We start from the raw sequence: 22,373 nt of genomic DNA on the forward strand, positions 1-22,373 counted from the left end.
AGAAGCGGGAGCCACGATCCATCTCCCGAAGGAGGCGGATGCAGGATCGAACAAAGGCGCCCCAGGCCCGATGGTCCTCGAGGGCCCGGAGCTCCTCCCGCTTCTCCCGGAACACTCCGCAGAGGAGCGGGTCCTCAGGGCTGGCAGCCAGACGCCTCTCCAGCTCTAAGACCTCCCGTTCCAACTGCTCTATCGCTGCATTTCTCTGTCAGCTGGTGCCCCGGGTGTAGTCGCGGCAGAAAAGCCTGGCGCGCACCTTCCCCAAGTCCCACCATCGCTGCGCTGAGGGAAAGGCACACCGCTGCTCTCGCCAGCCCAGCCAGAATTCCCGGAAGGACGTCACGAAGCCTCATCCTCCAACAGGCTGTTGCTAAAATGCTAGTAGGCCGGCCCCAGCCTCTCTGCACAGAGGGAGACTGTCACAGTGGCTAGATGATGGTCAGAAAATGGGGCCAGCCGAATGTTGGAGGAGTGGGCTCGTGAGAGATGGAAGCATGATAAATAAATGCGGTCCAACCGGGAGTGGCTCGACCGATGGGCTTCCACCCGGACAAAGGTGAACGTGGAAGTGTCATCCAGGTGGTGGTCGCGCCAGATGTCCACTAGGGAGTGATGTTTGACTATCTCCCGGAGGGTGTCCACGGCGGCCGGGCTCTGCTCGGTCCCTGAGCAGTCCTGTTCCTCGAGGGTGGTATTAAAGTCCCTCCCAGGACCAGACACTCATGAGAATCTAAGGTGCCAAGGAAGGCAGACGCCCGCTGGTAAAGTTGCAGCTGCTCCAGGCCTGATGTCAGGGCATAGACGTTAACGAGGTTAACCATGGGCCCCTCCATACGGAGCCAGAGATGCAACAGGTGACCCGGCACAGCCTCGGCGACCCCTAGCACCTTGGGCCGTAGGTCGGGGGAGAACAGGGTCGCCACTCCAGCCTGTCGAACCGTGGCATGGCTAAAGTAGACCCTGTCCCCGCACTCCAGCCATCAACTGTCTTTGGCGGTCGGGTCCGTATCGGTCTCTTGCAGGAAAACCACAGAGTACCCTCCCTCCTGAAGGAAGGAGAGCACCTGGGACCTGCGGAGAGCCATCCTACAACCCCGGGTGTTCAATGTTGCGATGGTTAGAGGTGTCATGGGGAGAGTCGGGGGGGTCCTCACTGGCAGGGACGCTCGTATCTCCCAGCGGGCCGCACAGTAGTCCGTGACCCATCCCGTAGGTGAGTAATTGTTCACGGAAGACGCAGACCCGCCAGTAGGCCGCGGCATCCTGCTTCCCCGTCCCTTTACCTTCCCCCATGAGGGCCCTTGTGGCTGGAGCTTCTAGGCCCGCCTCAAGCTCTGGGATGATAGGGGGCGGTGGAGGGAAAATAGCAGCCCCTAATGGGTCGGGGCTGGAGAACATAAAGGCTGCTTCCTGGGGGTCATCAGTTGGGAAAGGGAAGGAGACAGCCCCGGGGGCGGCAATGACATTGCAGGAGGTAAATTGGATAGGGGTAGGGGCAGGGGCAGAGGCGAGGTTCTGGGTTTCGGGAGGCAAGCAGCTGGATGGTGGTGCCTCCCGATCAGACTCAAGGGTTAAGGGGGTGGGGAGGGAGCTCTCAGTGACACTGGGCGTGCGCTCTGTGGTGGATTTAGCGGCCACAGCATCAGGAGGTGGATTATCTTCTGTAGGGCCCCCGCCCAGGAAGGAAGTCGATGGCTCCGTACCAACGGGGGGTGCCCCGGCGACTCGTGTCCCGGCCGCGTGGCGCCAGCTGTCACCTGAGCAGGCTCAGTGGTCGTCAGCGGGGTGCCATCAGTTGCTGGGTCGGCGAAGGAATCCAGGGGCTCCTCGGAGGTGGGAGCGGAAGCAGCAGTTAAGGGGAGGGAGCATGGGGAAAAGAGGGGTGGAGTGAGGTCGCCCAGATCGAGATTTGCTGGCAAAAGGTCGTCCTCCCCCTGGGCAACCGAGGTCAGATCTAAGGCCTCGATCTCCTCGAACATGGAGGAGAGGACACTTTCCGCTGCCCCAGGGTTCTCTCCGCCGGCACCCGCCACAACGGTTGCCTCGGGGTTCACAGGGGCTTCAGGTAGCGTCAGGACAGAAGGGGCTTCCTTGAGGGTCTCGGACGGGAGGGTCTCCTGTGGAGGAGAGACACTACCCTCTGGTGCTGCCACGTCTTTCCCGCCTGACACCGGTGGATGGGACGCACTCGTGGGCAAAGTGGAAGGTTCGGCATCGGTGCCCCCCTTCCTGGTCTTCCGGGGGGCCTCCGCCTCGGGTAGATGAGGCGGAGCTCGAGCCTTCCGCTTGCCTCTTGCCTCGCTTCCCCTGGACTAGGGCCCAGCCCTCCATGGCATCATCTGGGGGCTGGTTAGCAGGGGTCGCATCAGGGGGTAAAGGCGATGGCTCAGGGACTTGCGGGGGGGGGGGGGGAACGGTGGGGCAGCATAAGGGAGGGAGGATTCTCCCTGGGGCAGGCTCTCTCCCATGCCTGGTGGTATCTCTGCCACACCCTCCTCCATAGGCCCCGCTATATTGTCAGCAGCGAGGGCGGGGCGCTCCCGCTCGTCTGGGCATTGTAGGGGAGGTGCCCCTTGGGCCTGAGCGGGAGAAGTGGTGGTCTGAAGAGGGGGGGGGCGGGTTCAGGTATCGGGCGGCCAGGGGCATCAGCAATGATGGGGCCGATGTCCTCCCAGATCTCGAGGATCCCAGGTGCCCCTCCTTGCCAGGCTAAGGGGCAGTCCCTCTGGACATGCCCCAACGCCCGGCAGAGGTAGCACCGGGCTTCCCCTGTGGAAAAGTACACCCGGTAATGGGCCCCCTGGTGGGGGACTAGGAAGGACCCTTAGAGCGCCACTCCATCACGCGCCACCGACAGCAGTAAAAGTTGCACTTGCCGGCAGAAGGAAAAAATGTGACGGAGGGTGGGGTCCTTGCAGCCCAACGGGAGAGGGCTGATAACAGAAACAGGTTTCCCCAGGGTGGAAAGGGCGGGTAGCAGGGCAGCATTGGGGAGAAAAGGAGGGACAGAGGTCAGGACCAGGCGGACGCCCAGGTCCTCTATTGGCTCTAGGGGGACAAACACCCCCCCCACCGCCAGGCCCCTCTCCACCGCTTCCTGGGCGGCAGCCGCCGATGCTAAGAAGAAAACAACCTTCCCGTACATTTTGGAGGCCGCCACAATAGCCGAGGGCCCCACCACCCTCGCCAACGCCTGCACGTAGGTCTCCACATGGGGTGAGGTGGGCACCAGGAGGCATCGGACACCGTGCTTCCTTGTCATGGTGGGAAAGGGGCCCCAGCCACTATTGATGGTGGTAGAGGCGGTGGGTGGGAGAGATGATGAGGCAGCAGGCCAGGGGGCTGCCGCCGCCCGGGCATACGTCCTGGGGGCTGAGGGAGGGACATCCACAGAGCTGGTGAAGGGGACAGCGGGGGAGAACGCCGTGGTCAATGGCGGGGCTGCAGCAGTGGGGGTGGCCCCTGCCATGGAGGGCCCGGTGGTTTTAGCGGGGCCCTTCCCCTTCTTCTTTCCCTGGTCTTTTCCGCCAGCTGGGGGGGCTTTCTTAGAGTCTGGGGAGGCGATGGGCATGCAGCGGCGGAGGTCACCCCAGTGCCCTCCATTGCCGATGCCCCAGCGGGGGCGGTGGCAGGTGATTAACAGGAGTTGGGGTCAGGTAGAAAGGGACAAGCTGTAGGGTGGACAATTCAGGGGGGAAGGGGCACATGAACCACCGTACACTTGTCCAGAGAGTCCTGTTTGGTTGGCTGGTGCTTCTGGCCCACACGGTGGAATCAGGGCGAGCAGCTGAGTCCAGAGGCAGATGTTAGACAGCCAGCAAAGATGGTGGAGTGGGGGGGTGAAGATCGTAGTGTGGGGGTTGGGAGGACACAGATGGATCGGGGGCAGCTCCGTGCCACACCCCCTGTGTCCCTACAAACACAGTTAAGACACAGTCAAGGCCTCTCCCCACAAGAGAGCACAGTTCGAAAGTTACTCAGTCTTAGGCCCCTTCTGTGGTGATTTGTAGATTCCCCGGGCAGTGTTCCTCCAGTGGATGGCTTTTTCTCTGTCTGTTCTGGGCTTTCTTTTTTGCATTCCAGAAATGCTGGAGCAAGTGATAAGAGTCCTCTCGACCAGAGACGGGTCCGCAGACAAACAGCAAGCGGCTGGGGCTGGGTCCTTCCACTCCTCCCCTCTCTCGGGGGGGGGGGGGGTTCAGCTGGAGCAGGAGCAGCGTCCAAGGGCGGGCGGGGGGGGGGGGAGGCTAACAGCCGGCCAACAGTGAGCCAGCACTCTAGCAACAGCAGAGAAAGAAAAAAAAAAAACAACAAAAAGAAAAGAAAGGGGGGAGAGCGTCTGGCCCGGTTGGGGGGGGGGGGGGGGAAGCAAGGAAAGCCCAGGCCAGAGGGCAGCAGCAGGAGAGCAGGCTAAGTAGGTCCCTTTTCCCTGGGTAAGGTAACAGGGAAGGGTTTTTTTGTTTTTGTTTTTTTTTTTTTAAACAGAAAGGAAGTTTATTTGTAACACTTACAAAGAATTACCAAAGGAAACAAAACAAACTATGCAACAAAACAATGCAAACAGAAGGTATAACACAGCAGCTTTCAGGAGGGAGAAGTGTTCAGGCTAGCCTGGGCCCAGAGCAGGGGGGCTTCCTCGACACTCGTGGTCTTCCACCCTCCTGAGTTACCTGGTGGCCTAGAGCGGGGGGGCTTCCTCGACACTCGTGATCTTCCACCCTCTCGAGTTACCTAGTGTGACGCCCAGTGTCACCGATTATCCCTCTCCTGAGAGTGCCCGGCAAGATGGGCACGGCTGCGGGGTGGGCGGTTTAGGAGTGGGGGGGGTAGACACCCATGTATTATAGGACCCCTCCTAGATGACAGTAATGATGGTATCCACAGCTGCAACAGCTGGGGCTGGCGTCTCTCGCTCTTCCCCTCAATCAAAGGGTCAGACGGAGGGAACCGGATGGGGTCACCGAGCAGAGAACCCCGGACAGCGCCCACCGCTCCTCAAAGGCATCAAGGGAGTCGGTGGCTGCAGCCCAGAGGAACTCCGCCCGGATACATGAATGTACTGAGGATCAGAAAAAGGCCCTACAATCGCAGGACGCTTCATGGGCCAACCTCCCCTCTCTGGTTTTATAAATGGCTGTTTTAGCCAAGGCTAGGAGGAGGTTAACCAGGAGGTCTCGCGATTTTGTGGGGCCACGGATGGGGAGTGTATAGATAAAAAGGTGAGGGAAGAAATGAAGCCAAAAGCACAACAGAATATTTGTGAGGAACTGGAAAAAGGGCTGCAATCTGGCACACTCTAAATATACGTGCGCCAGGGTTTCCCTCACATTACAAAAAGGGAAAGTATCCGGGATGCGGGTAAACTGTGTCAGAAACACGCCCGTGCTCACAGCTCCGTGAAGGAGCCGCCAACTAATGTCCCCGACGGGCCTCGGGACCAAGGTGGAATACAGGCTGGCCCACCGAGGTTGCTCACCCTCCAAGGGTGGCAGGAGGTCCCGCCACTTTGTATCGGGGTGGGATATCAGGGTGTGGGCGTGAAGGGTGTGAAGCGTGAGTGTGTATAAATAATTCCGTAGTGCGATTTGAAAACTGACCGGCTGCAGTTCATGCAGCCGGCTTGCAGTGAAAGGGTGAGGGGTTTGTTGGGATCGGCAGGGTAGGGGCCCAATGGAAAGGTCCGTCGGGCCTGGGGTAGAGGATGGGCGGGGTGCACCCTTGCGCAAGGCTCGGTTGACATAAGCCTGAGCAGCGGGGGTCAAGGCGGCCTTCACCTCCTGAAGTACGTGCCGGGGGATACGAGGGCTGGAGAGCCCTATGCACCAAGCAAGCATCAGGGGATCCAGCCAGTCTCTCCAGTAGTAGTCCAGGAGGTCTCCGACCCTCGTGACTTCCGCCAGGACCAACCTCTGGCGCACCGAACGGGACTCCGCCACCTGCACACGGAGTTGGGGATTGTGTAGCAGGGGCTCCATGAGGAGATCTGCTCCCACAGTGGCTGCCACGGACCTGGTCGTTAGAAACAGTTTCCAGGTCCGGAGGAGGTCCTGGTAGAAGACCAGCAGCCCGGAGAGGTCTCGCGGAAAACCTCTCGGACAAAGATAAAAGAGCTGCCGGTCATATCGGAGCCCTTGGAAGCGGCGCAGGAAGGCGTGTGCCAATATGCTCCACGTCGAACTACCTGCACTATAAAGGAGCCTCTGCAGGGCCTGGAAGTGGAAAACGTGGACCTGAGTGTACAGACACTTCAGGCCCTGCCCTCCTTCCTTCAGGGGTAAATGAAGAACTCCAACAGGGGCCCAGTGCATTCCTGACCAAAAGAACTCTAGAATCAATCTCTGGAGGTGGGTCAGGAAACCCGGGACCAGGGCCAGTGTGTTGAGCCGGTACCAGAGCGTGGACAGGACTAGTTGGTTAAGCACTAGTGTTCTCCCACGGAGGGAGAGACATCGGAGTAGCCTCGTCCATTTCCGGATCCGCTCTATCACCCCACCCTCTAAATTTTGCCAGTTCTCCGGCGGGGAAGGGTGCGTGGCGGAAAGGTAAATGCCGAGATAGAGCAGTGGACCCGCACTCCACCGGATGGTCTGAAGCGCTGGTGGGAGGGAGCTTACCTGCCGCCAGTCACCCACCGCCAAGCCAGAGCTCTTGACCCAGTTGACTCGGGCGGAAGAGGCTGCCGAATAGATGGCCTGGCATGCCTCCACTCGCGCCAAGTCGCCCGGCTCCTGGACCACGAGGAGTACGTCATCGGCGTACGCCAACAGGACCAGCCACAGCTCCGGCTCCTGCAGCACCAACCGTGTCATCCTCCTGCGGAGGAGACAGAGGAAAGGCTCGATCGCCAGAGCGTACAGCTGGCCCGAGAGGGGGCACCCCTGCCGCACTCCTCGCCCGAAGCTGACCGGTTCGGTCAGGGTCCAGTTGAGCCTAACGAAACACTCCACGGAGGCATACAGCACCCAGAGAAAACTCACAAACTGAGGTCTGAATCCAAACGCCTGCAGAGTGCTCAGGAGGTACCCATGGTCTACTCTATCGAACGCCTTCTCCTGATCAAGAGACAGGAGGGCGAACTACAGACCATCTCTCCGCCCGAGTTCCAAAAGGTCTCGGACTAGAAAGAGGTTGTCAAAAATGCTGCGACCCGGGACAGTATAGGTCTGGTCTGGGTGGATCACGTCCGCCATCACGGACCCTAGCCGCAGCGAGATTGCTTTCGCTACAATTTTGTAATCCGTGCTAAGGAGTGAGACGGGATGCCAGTTTCGTAAATCGTGGAGGTCCCCCTTCTTCGGCAACAAAGCGAGCACCGCTCGCCTGTACGACAGAGGGAGGACCCCGCTCTGCAAGGACTCAGCCCAGACGGTGACTAGGTCTGGGCCGAGAATGTCCCAGAACGCGCGGTAAAACTCCACGGTCAGCCTGTCCATGCCCGGAGATTTATTGGTGGGCATGCGACGGAGGGCTTCCGATAACTCGGCCAGGGTGAGAGGCAGCTCTAGCTGGTCTCGGTCGCCTACGCTGACTGTGGGGAGTTCCCCCCAGAGCACCCCGCAAGCGCCAGGATCGGTCAGATCCGGGGAGAAAAGGCTTGTGTAGAAGTCACGGGCCCTCCCACACATCTCCTCCGGATCCGTGAGGGGGGTGCCGTCTTCCACAAGAAGGCAGGTGATGTGTTTCTTGGCCCCCCTCATTTTCTCCAGGGCATAGAAGAAGCGGGAGCCGCGGTCCATCTCCCGAAGGAGGCGGATGCGGGACCGAACGAAGGCCCCTCAGACCCGGTGGTCCTCGAGGGCCCGGAGCTCCTCCCACTTCTCCCGGCACGCTCCGCAGAGGGACGGGTCCTCGGGGTTGGCGGCCAGGCGCCTCTCCATCTCTAAGACCTCCCGTTCCAACTGCTCCATCGCCGCATTTCTCTGTCGGCTGGTGCCCCGAGTGTAGTCACGGCAGAAGAGCTTGACGCGCACCTTCCCTAGATCCCACCATCGCCGCACCGAGGGAAAGGCACGCCACTGCTCTCGCCAGGCCAGCCAAAACTCCCGGAAGGACGTCACGAAGCTCTCGTCCTCCAACAGGCTGTTGTTAAAGTGCCAATAGGCCGGCCCCGGTCTCTCTGCATGGAGGGGGACCGTTATGGTGGCTAAATGATGGTCGGAGAATGGGGCCGGCCGAATGGTGGAGGAGTGGGCCTGTGAAAGATGGAAACGGGATAAGTAAATACGGTCCAACCGAGAGTGGTGTGACTGATGGGCCTCCACCCGGACAAAGGTGAACGTGGAAGTGTCATCTGGGTGATGGTCACGCCAGACGTCCACTAGGGAGTGATGTTCGACTATTCCTCGGAGAATGTTCGCGGCGGCTGGGCTCGGCTCAGCCCCTGAGCGGTCCCGTTCCTCGAGGGTGGTGTTAAAGTCCCCTCCCAGGACCAGGCACTTGTGCGAATCTAGGGTGCCGAGGAAGTCGGACACCCGCTGATAGAATTGCAGCCGCTCCGGGCCCGATGTCAGGGCATAGACGTTAACGAGGTTGATCATGAGCCCCTCCATACGGACTCGAAGGTGCAGCAGGTGGCCCGGCACGGCCTCAGTAACCCCTAGCACCTCAGGCCGTAGGGTGGGGGAGAACAGGGTCGCCACTCCAGCTTGCCAAGTCGTGAAGTGGCTAAAGTATACCCCATCCCCCCACTCCAGCCGCCACCTGGCCTCGACAGTCGGGTCCGTATGGGTCTCCTGCAGGAAAGCTATAGAGTACCTCCCTTCCCGAAGGTAAGGGAGCACCTGGGACCTGCGGAGAGCCATCCTACAGCCCCTGGTGTTCAAGGTTGCAATAATGAGAGGTGTCATGCGGAGGGCTGGGGGGGTGGGGGGTTCTTATTGGTGGGGGTGTTCGTGGCCCCCGGCGGGTTGCGCAGCAACCCATGACCCATCCCGTGGACGAGTAAATCTTTTTGGAAGCCACGGGCCTGCTCGTAGGCCGCAGCACCGCGCTTTCCTTGCCCCCTGCCCTCCTTTATAAGGGCCCTTGTGGCCTGAAGAATTTGATCAAAGTCCCCCATAGCTGAAGAGCTAGCTGTACCCTATTGCGGGCGCCACGGGTGTGTTCTAGGAACTTCCATAGTGCATGCCGCAGCTCATGGGGGGGTGGGGTTACAATTTCCGGGGTGTTCCCTGGTGGGGCTCTTAATACAGCCTCGTGGTCCGCTAAGGCGGGTAGGCAGGGTGCGGACCACCGGCGGGGCGTCTGACAGGCTGGGGTTATTAAATCCATTTCACGCCTTGGGGTGGAAGGGGATGGCGGGGGAAAAATTGCAACTCCTAATGGGTCACAACTAGAAAATGCAAAGGCTGCTCCCTCAGGGGGATCTGCGGAAGGCGGTAAAGAAATAACCCCAGGGGCGGCAATAGCATTGCAGGAGGAGGTGAATTGGGCAGGGACAGGGGTGGGGGAAGGGGCAGAGGTAAGGCTCTGGGCTTCAGGAGGCGAGCAACTAAGAGAAGGTGCCTCCTGAGCAGAGTCGAGGGTTAAGGGGTAAGGGAGGGGGCTCCCAGTGACGCTAGGCGCTGGCTCCGTGGTGGTCTTGGCGGCCACGGCATCAGGTGGTGGACCACCTTCTGCGGGGCGCTCGCCCGGGAAGGCAATTAGGGGGAGGGAGCATGGGGAAAGGGGGGCTGGGGTGAGGTTACCCAGATCAAGGCCAGCCGGCAGTAGATCATCCTCTCCCTGGGTGACTGGGGTCAAATCTAGGGCCTCAATCTCCGCATACACGGAGGAGAGGCCAACTCCTGCTACCCCGGGGGCCTCTCCTCTAAGGCCCGCCTCAACGGTCGCCTCGGGGTTCACAGGGGGTTCGGGTGGTATCCAGGCAGAAGGAGCTTCCTCGGGGGTCTCGGAGGGGAGGGTCTCTCGTGGAGTGGGGATTCTGCCCTCCAATGCCAGTCTGTCTTCCCCACCCGACACCAGCAGATGGATCTCACTCGTGGCCGTAGCGGAAGGTTCAATATCAGTGCCTCCCTTCCTGGTCTTCCGGGGGGCTTCTGCATAGGATGGGTGCAGCGGAACTCGAGCCTTCCGCTTGCCTCGCTTCCCCTGGACTAGGGTCCAGCCCTCCATAGCGTCGTCTGGGGTTGGTTAGCAGGGGTCGTGTTGGGGGGCGGAGGCGATGGTTCAGGGGGGTAACGGTGAGGCAGCATGAGGGGCGGGGGGTTCTCCTTGGGGCGGGCTCTCTCCTATACCCAGTAATATCTTTGCCACACCCTCCTTCATAGGCTCTACCAGATTGGTAATAGCAAGGGTGGGACTCCCTTGCTCGCCTGGGCGTTGTAGGGAAGGTGTTTCTTGGGCCCGGACGGGAGCAGCGGTGGATCGAGTAGGAGGAGGGTTGGTTTCAGGTGCCGGGCGGCCAGGGGCGTCGGCAACGACGGGGCCAATGTCCTGCCGGGTCTCAGGGGTCTCAGGTGCCCCTCCCCCCTGGGCCAAAGGGCAGTCTCTGCGGACATGCCCCGCTGAGCAGCAGAGGTAGCACCGGGCCTCTCCGGTGGAGTAAAAGACCCAATAGCGGGCTCCTTGGTAGGGGACTAGGAAGGACCCCTCGAGCGCCTCTCCGTCACGCACTGCCGCCGGTGGTAGAAGCTGCACTTGCCGGCGGAACGAAAGGACGTGACGGAGGGTGGGGTCCTTGCAGCCCAACGGGAGAGGGCTGATGACAGAGACAAGTTTCCCCAGGGTGGAGAGAGCAGGTAACAGGGCAGCATTGGGTAAAAAGGGAGCAATGGAGGTGAGGACGAGGCGAACGCCCATGTCTTCTAGCGGCTCTAGGGGGACAAACACCCCCCCCACTGCCAGGCCCTTCTCCACCGCCTCCTGGGCGGCAGCCTCCGAAGCTAAGAAAAAAACGACCTTCCCATACATTTTGGAGGCCGCCACAATAGCCGTGGGTCCTACCACCTTCGCCAATGCCTGCACATATGTCTCCACGTGGGGCGAGGCGGGCACCAGAAGGCAACGGACACCGTGCCTCCTGGTCAAGGTGGGGAAGGGGCCCCGGCCGCTGGTGATGGTAGCGGAGGCAGTGGGTGGGCGAGATGACGAGGCGGCAGGCAGGGGGGAGCCTGCCACCACCCGGGCATACGTCCTGGGGGCTGGGGGAGGGACGTTCGCAGAGCTGGTGGAGGGAACAGCAGGGGGTGGCGCCACGGTCGATGACAAGGCCACAGCGGTGGGGGCAGCCCCTGCCATGGAGGGCCTAGTGGTTTTAGCGGGGCCCTTTCCTTTCTTCCCGCCCTGGCCTTTTTGGCTAGCTGGGGGGGGTTCCTAGAATCTGAGGGGGTGGTGGACGTAGCAGTAATTGCCCCAGTGCCTCCTGCTGCCGGTGCCCCAGCGGGGGCGGTGGCAGGTGTTTTGACAGTGGTGGGGGGGGGGCTCGGGGGTTGGGTGGGGGAGGAACAACTGATATTGGTAGAGGGGCCTCGCCCCTCTCATTCCCCACCATTGTGAGCAGGGAGAGACGGGGAGACACCGGAAGGAGGAGGGGGGAGGGGGAAGCAGATTAACCGCTCCTCCCTGCTGTGCTGCAGGCGGGGGTGGGTACCAAATGGGTTGGACTGGAAGGGGGGAAAAACAGGAATCGGGGTCCGGTGATAGGGGCAAGCTGTGGGATAAACAGTCCGGGGGTGTGGGTGTGGACCCACGCACGTTTGTCCAAAGAGTCTCGTTTGGTCGGCTGTTATGTCCGGTCCGAAAGGCAAAGTTCAAAGCAAACAGCTGGATCCGAGGCAGATGGCAGGTTGCCAGCAGGGACGGACGGCGGGGGGGCCGTGACAGTTGTAATAATGTTGGGGGGGGCACCGATGGATCGGGGGGCAGCTCCGTGCCACACCCCCTGTGCCGCCACAAACACAATTAAGCCACAGTCAAACTCCCCCCCACGAGAGTATCATTCAAAAAATTACTCAGTCTTACAGCCCCCTCCATGATGATTTGTAGCTTCCCTGGGTGATTTCTTCTGTCTGCTATCTTCTTCTTCTCCAGCTCTGCTGGCTTTGTACCAAGGCTTCCGGCATGCTGAGAATGTTGCAGAGATAAGAAGTAAATTCCGAGCTGCCAGCAAAACGGCTGGGTCTGGGGGCTTCCACTCCCCCCTCCGGATAGCGGGTCGGCAATCTTCCCCCCCTCCTCTGGGTGTTTCAGCTAAGGCAAATAGCTGCGCCCGGGAGCAGGCATGCGGGGGGTGCTGGCGGCGAGCTGGCAGCCGACCAGCACTCAAACGGCAGCAAAAAAACCCGGCAGAAAAACAAAACAAAACAAAACAAAACAAAAAAGCGTCTGGCCCGGTCGGGGGGGGGGAACTAAGGCAGGCTCAAAAAGTAAGAAAAATCCAGGCCAGGGGGCTTTAGGAAAGAATAGAAAGCAGATAGCTGAGGAGCAAGCGAGGGACGTCCCGTTTCCCAACAGGGAAGGGTCCAGAACAATCAGGAACCTTCTGGAAACAATTAAGACAGGCTGATTAGAACACCTGTAGCCAATCAAGAAGCTGCTAGAATGGATTAAGGCAGGCTAATCAGGGCACCTGGGTTTTAAAAAGAAGCTCACTTCAGTTTGTGGTGTGCGTGTGAGGAGCTGAGAGTGAGAATGTGGACTGTTGGAGGACTGAGGTGCACAAGCATTATCAGACACCAGGAGGAAGGTCCTGTGGTGAGGATAAAGAAGGTGTTAGGAGGAGGCCATGGGGAAGTAGCCCAGGGAGTTGTAGCTGTCACACAGCTGTTCCAGGAGGCACTCTAGACAGCTGCATTCCACAGGGCCCTGGGCTGGAACCCGGAGTAGAGGGCGGGCCTCCCCCAGCCTATGCGAGGTTCCACCCATGCTGGATGCTGCCACCAAAGAGCCTCTGTTAGATGGGGTAAGGCAACAAAAGCAGACAAGGTGAGGAGGAAGACCAAGGGTTGCCATGAGATAGCATGGCTACTCTGTTAAATGCATGCACCCCTGTCCCCTGCAAGGTTCTATTAATGTCTGTGGCAAGGAATTGCCATAGCACAGAGCTGGTTGACACTTTTCTGCCCCAAAATGCTGATTCAATGGAACCAAATCATTCTGCAGGAGTGTGTTGATTCCATCAATGTTTTTGATGGAAACTACTGGTTTGTTGCCAGCCCAGGCTCCTCCACTCCCCTGGCAACTGCCTCCCAGGGCTCCCCAACACCTCTGGCCTCCAGCTTCCTGGGGAGGCAGCTGCTCAGGGAGCCAATTCCCCAGCCAGCTGCCTTCCCATGGGGAGCAGTTTGCCTGGGAAGCCAGGCAGCCATGGAAGGCAATTGCCTGGGAAGTAGGGCAGCCAAGAACAAGCTGAAAAATTCCAATTCTGTTCTCCCCAAAATGGAAGCCTCCCTGTTCCAAACACCCCTCAGCAATGGTCTGTAAAGCTCCCTTTCAAGATGGGAGCAGAGTGTATGTAGGGGGTACAGGAAAGAACAGGAAACCAGGGCTGGTGTTATAGAGTAGGCTGTTTATGATGCCTACTTGGTAGGAGTGGCTCCAATCCAGCCAGTTGGGAAAGCTTCCCAGCACAGTGGGTTTCTTGCCCCCTCTGCAATGCTGGGCAGCAGTGGCCTACCATGCCAAAGTGTCTAATGCCAGTCCTGCATGAGAGCATGGTGGGCACTGTGAATGCAAGCAACATCAACTTGGGAAGCCCTCTCCAGGGAAATGTTCCAGTGCAATGTCCATGGATTTAATGAAGCACTTTCCTCTTATCAGGAGTAAAACCATTCTCATACCCAGTATCGCCACTCACCTAATATCTTCCTTGGTGCAATCTCTATCTTTGCCTTCATCTTTCCTGTGACCTTGGGTGCCCATTCTCTACTATAATGGAATATTTAGCTCAGTAGCTCTGTTCTGGGTTCTAGTGACAAGAGATGGCCTTCTTGCTGGCCTGCTAATTAAATGGTGTGCACACATATACTTGCTCTTTGGGGTGTTCAAACCCCAGTGCGCCTTGCTTTCACATTGCTGGGTGGGAGAGAGGATTCCAATATTTTAAACCCATGTAATCTGCATTGCACACTTACATTCCTCATCAATTATAGCTAATGGCTGATTTATGGTATTGTCTACACAAAGGAATTTAAAACATTTCCTACTGTGACTAATACTGGTTAAGCTCCTCCTGAGTCAGTGCCGTTGGGAGCTCCAGTGTACGCAGGCAGGTGCTTACAGCACAATGGCTATGTCTACACTGCACACCTTACAACAGCGTGCTGCAGCTGCAGTGTTGTAAGGTGCGCAGTGTAGCCGCTCTTTGTCGCCGGGAGAAAGCTCTCCTGGCAACAAAATAAAACCATCTCCAATGAGGGGTGGTAGCTTTGTTGCTGGGAGCGTGTTTCCCGCTGATGAAGTGCTGTCCACATGGGCGCCTTTTGTCATTATCACTTTTGTCATTCGGGATGTGTTTTTTTTCACATCCCTGAGCAACAAAAGTTTTAACAGTGACAGTGCAGTATAGACATGGCCTATGTCATCTAACCTTGCTCAGAATAGGTCTAAGCACCTTGTAGAGGTATTAAGGCTGTTAGATTGTTTAGAGAAGGATTTTTAATATACCCCCCTCAATCTGTTTGGGAAACTATAACGACTTTGCCAGAATTGTAGCAATTTTAACCATCAGATCTACTGTTAAGCTCCATTAATATGTGACTGAGCCCACTGCGAGAGGGAACAAGAGCTGTCCTCTACCTGCTTTGCTTTGAAGGGACTCTGCATGGAATTAGATTATATTATCTGTCATGGTTATTTTTAGTAAAAGTCACAGACAGGTCACAGGCAACAAACAAAAGGACTGGTATTGTTGAGAGGTCCATTCCACTGCGCCACAGGGGTGAAGCTGTTGACCACACTCTTTGTCCCTGAGCTTTAACCAGTCTGTTTGGACTCCAGGAGGTGCTGTAAAGTTAAGCACCGAGACCTTGAACGTGAGCTGCTATTGTACGGGAAGCCAGTGCAGAGGACGGGTGCTGTGCTCCAGGTGGTCTCAGTTGCCAAGGAGACGCACTGCAGCGCTCTCCCCTAGCCATCCTTCCCTCGTTGCCCCAGGTTCGCACCCAGGTGCGGAGCCAGAGAGGCACCGAGGCCTTAATAATGGAGCCAGGCCAAGGAGCCAGGCGGGGATGGCAACACGCAGCCACGATCTCAGAGCCTGGTGGGGGTGGTGGCACCTGGCCACCATGGGCCGAAGGCTCAGCCTCTGCTCCGCAGCCACGGAGTGCTTCCTGCCAGCGCGTGGCGAGCTGGGCGAGGGGTCTCACACCCAGCCCAGGCCCCATAGTGGGACTGGCCCTGCTCTGGGACGGGGCAGGCCTGGCGCGAACCAGCCGCGGGGCCGTCGAGGGAAGAAGAGCTGCTGCCCACGCAGCCCCGCCCCCCGGTTCCCTTTCCCCTCAGCGCCGCCGCCATCTTGTTTGTAGTTCTGAGACCTGCCGCAGCTCTGCGCCTGTGCAGGAGCCCCGGGCTCTTTGCCGCGCAGTGCGCAGGCGCGCTCCGGACTCTCACATGCTGGTGCCAGCGCCGGAGCTGCCGCTCTCCCTGCGAGCCCGGTAAGAGCCGGGCGGGGCTCTCCGGCGGGGCCCGGCGCAGAGCGCCCCCTTCCCACCTACGGGCGGGGCGGGGCGGGGGCTCCTGCGGGCCCTGGTCCCCTGAGCCCGGGCAGGGCGCTGGGCTCTGCCCGCCCGCTGGGGTGGGCACCGGGCACCGGGCACGGGACGGTCCCTTCCCCAGACGGCGCGAAGCCGAAGGGCGGGACGCGACTCAGGGGAAAGGGAGCCGCGACTGGGGAACTGCCCCGGGGCGCCCCGGCGGCCCCCTGGAGCAGCCGGGCCGGGGGCAGCCGAGCAAGTGGCGGGGATGCGGGTAGCTCTCCGCGCCCTCCGTCGTTTCAGGACCAGTCTGCGCTGGGAGCTTGCGCTGGTATCGTCGTGTCGCAGGCGTGGGGGGAGGCCGTAGACCGCGTTAGGTCCACGGGAAAATTCTTCACAGCCCGGGGAGCTGGAGTGCTCTGCTGACGGGAGAGCCGCTTCCTTTGGCATAGCGTCTACACTGAGGCTGCGCCGCCGTAAGGTCTCCTGTGTAGCCGCTGTAGGCTGATGGGAGTGAGCGCTCCTGCTGGCGTAATCAAACTGCCCCCCGGCAGTGGCGGTGGGACAGCGTCCCCCTCTGACATCGCGTTGTCCACACTGACTCTTTTGTCTGTGAAGCTTATGTCTGAGGGATGGGGGGGGGGTGTTTTTTCACACCCCTGACCAACAAAAGTGCTCGTGTAAACAAAGCCTTTAATGCTACAGTGGTGCTGCTGCTGCAACTCCTTAGTATTTTAACTGTAGAGGTACCCTCTCATGCCTTAACAAAAGTTATCTAGTGCTCAGGCAAATGGATTGTAATGCAGGCTTCTGGTGAATTTCTTCAACCTCTTGTTCAGCTCTTTGGATTGTTTAATGGTGTGGGTTGACTTTTTGGCAGTTCCCCTTCCCTCCCCCCACCCCACCCCCATTAACTCAAGCTCCCAAAAGATCTAAGGTTTCAAACTTCTAGTATTCCAGTTCTCAGGACTTCATCTCCATCAACACTGATTCCTGGGACTTTCAAAAGTGAGCAGAAAATCTCCATTAGAAATGGAGTAAGATGTAATAGGGTTCCTTTATCCCTGCCTGAGTTGTAAATAATGGGCTCAGATAAAAATCTTAACCCCACTCTTATAGGGGAATAGCCTGTAAATTTGGTAACCTGATGCTGTAAATGTTGGCTTCTGCACATCACCTGTGTTAAGTAACTGGATATTTGCAGAAAGGATTCTTTCCCATTTTTCTAGCTCCCTAAACCAGAGAAGCAATGCAGTGCCGGAAACTGCTAATTCCTCTTTGAAGGAGTGATATTTAACCCCGGGCTGCCAGAAATCTGCCAGCCTGGGACTGATGGGGGCGGGGGGGGGGAGGGGAAGGGGGAAGACAGTCGAGAAGTGAGGTCCAGGGCCCAAATGTCTGAGAAGTCTAGTCTCATCCCTGGCTGCTTGTATTGGGAGGGTGCTCCAGTTCCTACCAGGATGTTATGCCTGATCCTGAGCTTCATGTTGTGAAAAGCCTCTGCTCACCTCTCCTTGCTGAAAAGGAGAAAAGCCAGATGTCTTCTCTGTTAGCCAGACCTGATTGTTTAGGCAGGGCTGATTTTTACTACACCTTCCCCATCTTCTGTTATTTTGGGGTGTGCTCCAGCGCTTGCATCTGTTGCTACTCAAGGTTTTCCCAGGTAGCAGAATGAAATTGACATGACAGAACACTGAGCAGTAATACAATTGTCAGGTTTCACTCTCCTGCTGCTGAGGAGTAAGCATTGGCACTGTCTGCCTGCAAATTTAGCACAGCTTTGCTGTCTCATTCCTAAGGTTTTCTTTGCAAACAGAATGGCTAGAAACACGAAAGGGTAGGTTCTGCCTGAATTACGTTTTTAGCTCCTCCCGCTACTCACCCCTAAGTGGTTTTCATGTCATGTTTTTAGTAAATAATCTCTTTATATTCCCATTTTTAAAAAGTATATTTTAAGGCTGTGGTCTCAATCTGGTTTACAGATGTATGTGATTTATTCATTGAAATCATCCATGATTGTTATGGAAGCCTTCGTGGTGCTGGGGAAAACTACGGCATAGATAAACCTTAGTCACTGATGTATTGATGTTTTTTGTGGATTTTTTTTTTTCTTGATCACTCTGACTTCATTGAAAGTCAGCTGCAAATTTAAAAAAAAGAAACAAATGGCTTTAAAATATTGTGCTGGGAGCCTCTGATAAAGATAGGAGGGAATTCAGCACATCAGGAGTATGCAAAGTCTGCCTAAACGTAATTGTTTTTGGGAGATGAAAACAAGATATTCCTTAAATCAGTGACGTTTTGTCTAGGGGTGAGTGAGGAGAGGAGTTGGTTGTGACAATTTTTTCCTGATTTGCAGCTTCATTTGGCTCTGTGCCTACATTTACCTGATATTAATGTAAGGCAGAATGAGTTATTCAAAAATATTGTGGTTGTTAATTTAGCTGCTTTTGGGACCATATTAAACATTCTCATAAAATTCTGTGCTGTAAGAGCCGTACTGACAGTTGGTCTTGTTGCACAGGTTGAGAAGTTGCATTGCCATGGAAGAGACTTAGGTTCTAGTGCTTGGTCCAATATCTCCCCACTCAAGTTAGCAGCAGGTCTGAGAGCACAGTATGATTAGGCCTTGTTGAGGAGGGAGCCCAAAGCCTGTAGGAGAGTGATCCATTTTACTGTGGATTAAAAGAGGTTTGAGAGGGTGTGACTGAATGCACCCTGTATTCACCCAGTACACACTTCTGTAATATACTTTGCACAAAGTATGCCTTGTAAGGTATAATGGGAAAACTCGTAATTCACTTGTCAATAATATCATGGTGAAATGTGTGTGGCATCATTGTATGTAAAAGTTATGAATTTTATGTAAGGTGGTGTTGGTGAGGTATGTTTAAACTCATGAAGCAACAATTAGGCAAAACGGGCCTTAAACAAAGGGATGTGTGTTTACGTCAAGTTTACATATAAATAGTAAACAGAGTCCTCGGACAATGAAAGGGGAAAGGCAGGGGACAAAGAAGATGTGCATTTTGGCAAACAGGAGTGTGGAAAAAATAGCCTGGGACTCTTCACCAGGAGATTTCATGCCAGCTGGCCCTCAGCTGGAAAGAACTTTTACGTAGAAATAACTCTCAAGAGCTTTCAGAGTAGCAGCCGTGTTCATCTGTATCCGCAAAAAGAAAAGGAGGACTTGCGGCACCTTAGAGACAAACACATTTATTTGAGCATAAGCTTTTGTGAGCTACAGCTCACTTCATCCCACGAAAGCTTATGCTCAAACAAATTTTTTAGTCTCTAAGGTGCCACAAGTCCTCCTTTTCTTTTCTCAAGAGCTTGCATTTCAAATAGGGAAATGAGCTATAAAGGTGAGGGGCAAACACCCCAAAAGACCCCCCCCCTTTGCCTCTAAGAAGACAAAAAAAATCAACTGTTGGACTTTGTGGAAGAGGTCCTGACCAATAAGGCTGGTCAGTAATGCTGACAGGCGCATATGGGTAAGAACTTTGCCTTAAATCAAGCCTAATTTGTTAAGTTTTAGCATCAGAAAGGATTTGTTGGTTTTTTGTAACCATTTCTAACTGTAATGTCCACACTTGAATGCATTTAAAATCATATTTTCTTTTGTTAATAAACTTGTTTTTTTGTTTAATCAAATCCAGTGTGTTTATAAGTTAAACTGTTTGGGTACCTCTATTTAAGAAGACAGGTGTTGTACCCTTAGAGTGACAATGGACCTCATGTATCTGGGATGTCCAGGAGAGAGCTGGATGGCGCAGCATACATGTTTTGGGGGAAAATTCGGGACTGGGAGTGTGTTGGGCAAATAGTGACCAAGGCTGATGGGAGCCAGGGTGTGGCTGGTGTTTTCTGACAGGCTGCAGAGATCAGAGGTTCTGGACCAGGGCTGTGGCTGCACACAGACATTCGGGGAGTGAATTACATGTTGGCAGGCTGTTTGTGAGCAATTTGGGGGAGAACTACAACAGCAAAGCTTAAATAAACATCTTATTAATAAACACTGTAAAGCACCCCAGGTTGCAGGGCAGGTGGGTACACAGCACCTCACTGGTGTGGATTGCACCCTGGAAGGTCTCGGGAAGGCGGGGGGGAAATCATGTTTGGGAAGCACAGTTGGGTTGCAGTGGGGTGTGAGAGGATGGGTGGATTATACTGGGGGAAACTTACCATTGTGAGAGAATTGGCAGTTCCCCCTGCCATCCTTTTGACCTTTGTCTGCCTGTAGAGACATCCAGCACCCTCTCCCTCACTGACTTAAGAGTTAAGGGCCCCACTGCCTCAGTGCTCTGTCTGCCCTCCTCCCTGTTGAAGTCTGGTGTCCTTCCAACCCAAGAGAGTGCAAATTGTGCAACAGCATGTTTTTTGTTTTGTCCTAATGTGCACAGCTCATGAGGAGAGACTGGTGGGTGATATAGTACTAGGGCTCAGCACAGGGACACTTGGGAACTTGATTGTTTCTAGGGAAGGCACAGCAGGGAGTGGTGGCAGAGACTGATGGGTTATGGGAGTGAGACAGGGCAAACAGTTGAAATGAGATTTCAATAAAATAAAAAGTGGGTTTTCAATAGAGTCATTGGGAGGCTCTCTCCAGAAAACTAGAGCTTTTCTGGTGAACTAGGTTATGGGTTACACAGTACAGGGTTGGGAAGCGGGAGGAAGCTCTAGGCTGGGAACAAAATAAGTGTTCATCTTTGTAACAGAGGCACTGGAGCTGGCTGTCTGCTGTGTGTCACAGCCCTATTTGTATTCCTCATGGAACTTTGCACGTAAACTGAGATCATTTTTCATTATTAACAAAAGCTGTTTGATTCATGTTTTTTACTCACAGGTCACCTTTAAAACTCCTCCAGTGGATCTCTAAATAGCTCGTATTTAATGTTAGTCATCTTTTTAGATGGAAAACATACCTGTACATTTGGATTTAAAGGGGCTCCGTCAAGTAGGTCCCATAATTAGTTTTTTTTTAAAGTAGAACTGAATATTAGAATTTTTCACAAAATTATTTTAAAAAGACAGTTTGGGTTCTTTTTCAATTTAAACATTCCCCCACTACATCTTCAATCAAAACATTGCAGCCATGTGGTAGTACATGAGAATCAGAAAATTAAATTGACTACACCTAAAATATAATGCATCTGTTTTAATTGCGCTGTTAAGTGCAAAAAGTACACAATAAAATTGTTGAAAAGTAGATTGTTAAAATTTTCAGCTTTAATAACTGACACTGTGAATTTTCAATTTTAGTTATTCAGTATCCCTTTAAATCATAGCTATCTCCTAGATTATCACAGTTGTGTCTTTTTAAAACAGTAAAAGCTGAGTACTTAGTGAGCTCGTTTCTATAGCTTTATTCAGTGCTGACATTGTAACCTTCCATAATCACAGCTTATCTTCTCATCTTCTCAAAATCTGGCAGCAGTGTATTTTGTAGACTGTTTGTAAAGTGTATGCTATACCTGGGATTGGGGAGTAGCTCTAGATGTATTTGGACTGTCTGCAGGACAGCTGTCTTGGCCCAGCATAACTGATGTAGTGAAGGAGGAAGGTGAGATGTTTTATCCTGCTGCTGTTCTAACTGCATTATTGGACATTCCTGTAATGGAGGCCTTGGTTCATCTTGACGACTCTGTTTTTAACTTGGCAGCTGGAATGCTATCCAGAGTTGTTTGCTGTAGCTAGATAAGCAAATGAAAACCTGTACAATGTTCTCAATAAATGACTGACTGGTCCTTGGGCTCCAGCATTGGATTATTCAAGCTCTACAGACAAAGGCTCTCACTGGATTAAACCCACATAAATGACTCATACTGAAATTTTATACTTTGTGGTAACAGAACCTAGTTTGGTTTTTGAATATAAATATTGGTGTCTCATCATCACACTTTAATTGACATTGATAATATTGCCTCAGCATCAGTATTGAACTGATTCCAAGGAGCTTTATTCTAAGACTGAATGTGATCACATGGGGCTATGAGACTAGTTTCGGGAGACGGGGTGTCATTGTGTCCCACTCCAAATGAAATATCCGAGTATTTGGGGCAGTTGTCAGACATTGTGAGGATAACGTAATTTGGGCCTCATGCAGGAATTATTGGGTGACATTCTCAGACCTGTGTATGCTATTCAGGACACCAGTGTAGATGATCATAATGGTCCCCACGAGCCTAAAAATCTGAGTTTAAAAAAGTAGTTGGAACTTTAATAATTGATCGTTCATAACGTACCTTCAATATACAGTTTGATGTCAGTAATTGATATAGCACCATTTGAAGTAATTGTCAAATACATGCTGAGTCAGACAGAGATAGAAAACTTTTGTCATCTGGCACTCATCCTGACACTTGGGAAGTGCTGTTCTGTCTTTACACTGGGTTTTTGTAGATTGCAGACCTGTGTTCCTTAGCTTAGGTGTTACTGTTAGACAACTAATATTGCATATAAATATGGTGTTTAATTTTTCTGTAACCTGATTGTCCATGGCACTTGCCTGAGAACAGTTACAAGTCTGTGCCTTGGGACAGACCCTGCTAAATTTCACATTTTGAATCTGTTTGTTTATTGTGGAGAAGCATCCTCAGTCTGGATGTATACATGTGTACAATCTCCTCTTTCCCAAGCTGTTGCTTCCTTCTTTACACTCTGCATTCTGATGTGTACTGGCTGGCTTCAGCTTTCTTTCACTTGTTGGCACACATTTGCGTATCTGAGGTCAAACAGAAT

General features: G+C 54.6%; 1 protein-coding gene across 1 annotated transcript in view; it reads left to right on the forward strand.

The window, feature by feature from the left end:
• Nucleotides 1-15,493: 15,493 nt before the first annotated feature.
• Nucleotides 15,494-22,373, forward strand: part of NDRG3 (NDRG family member 3) — a 123,323-nt gene continuing 116,443 nt past the window's right edge. The window contains exon 1 of the mRNA XM_048819893.2: nucleotides 15,494-15,593. Within this exon, the coding sequence (XP_048675850.1) occupies nucleotides 15,550-15,593 (44 nt within the window). The 5' untranslated portion in view covers nucleotides 15,494-15,549. The remainder of the gene's footprint in view (nucleotides 15,594-22,373) is intronic.

The sequence above is a fragment of the Caretta caretta genome, chromosome 13, assembly GCF_965140235.1.
Source record: "Caretta caretta isolate rCarCar2 chromosome 13, rCarCar1.hap1, whole genome shotgun sequence".
NCBI classification, from domain to species: Eukaryota; Metazoa; Chordata; order Testudines; family Cheloniidae; genus Caretta; species Caretta caretta.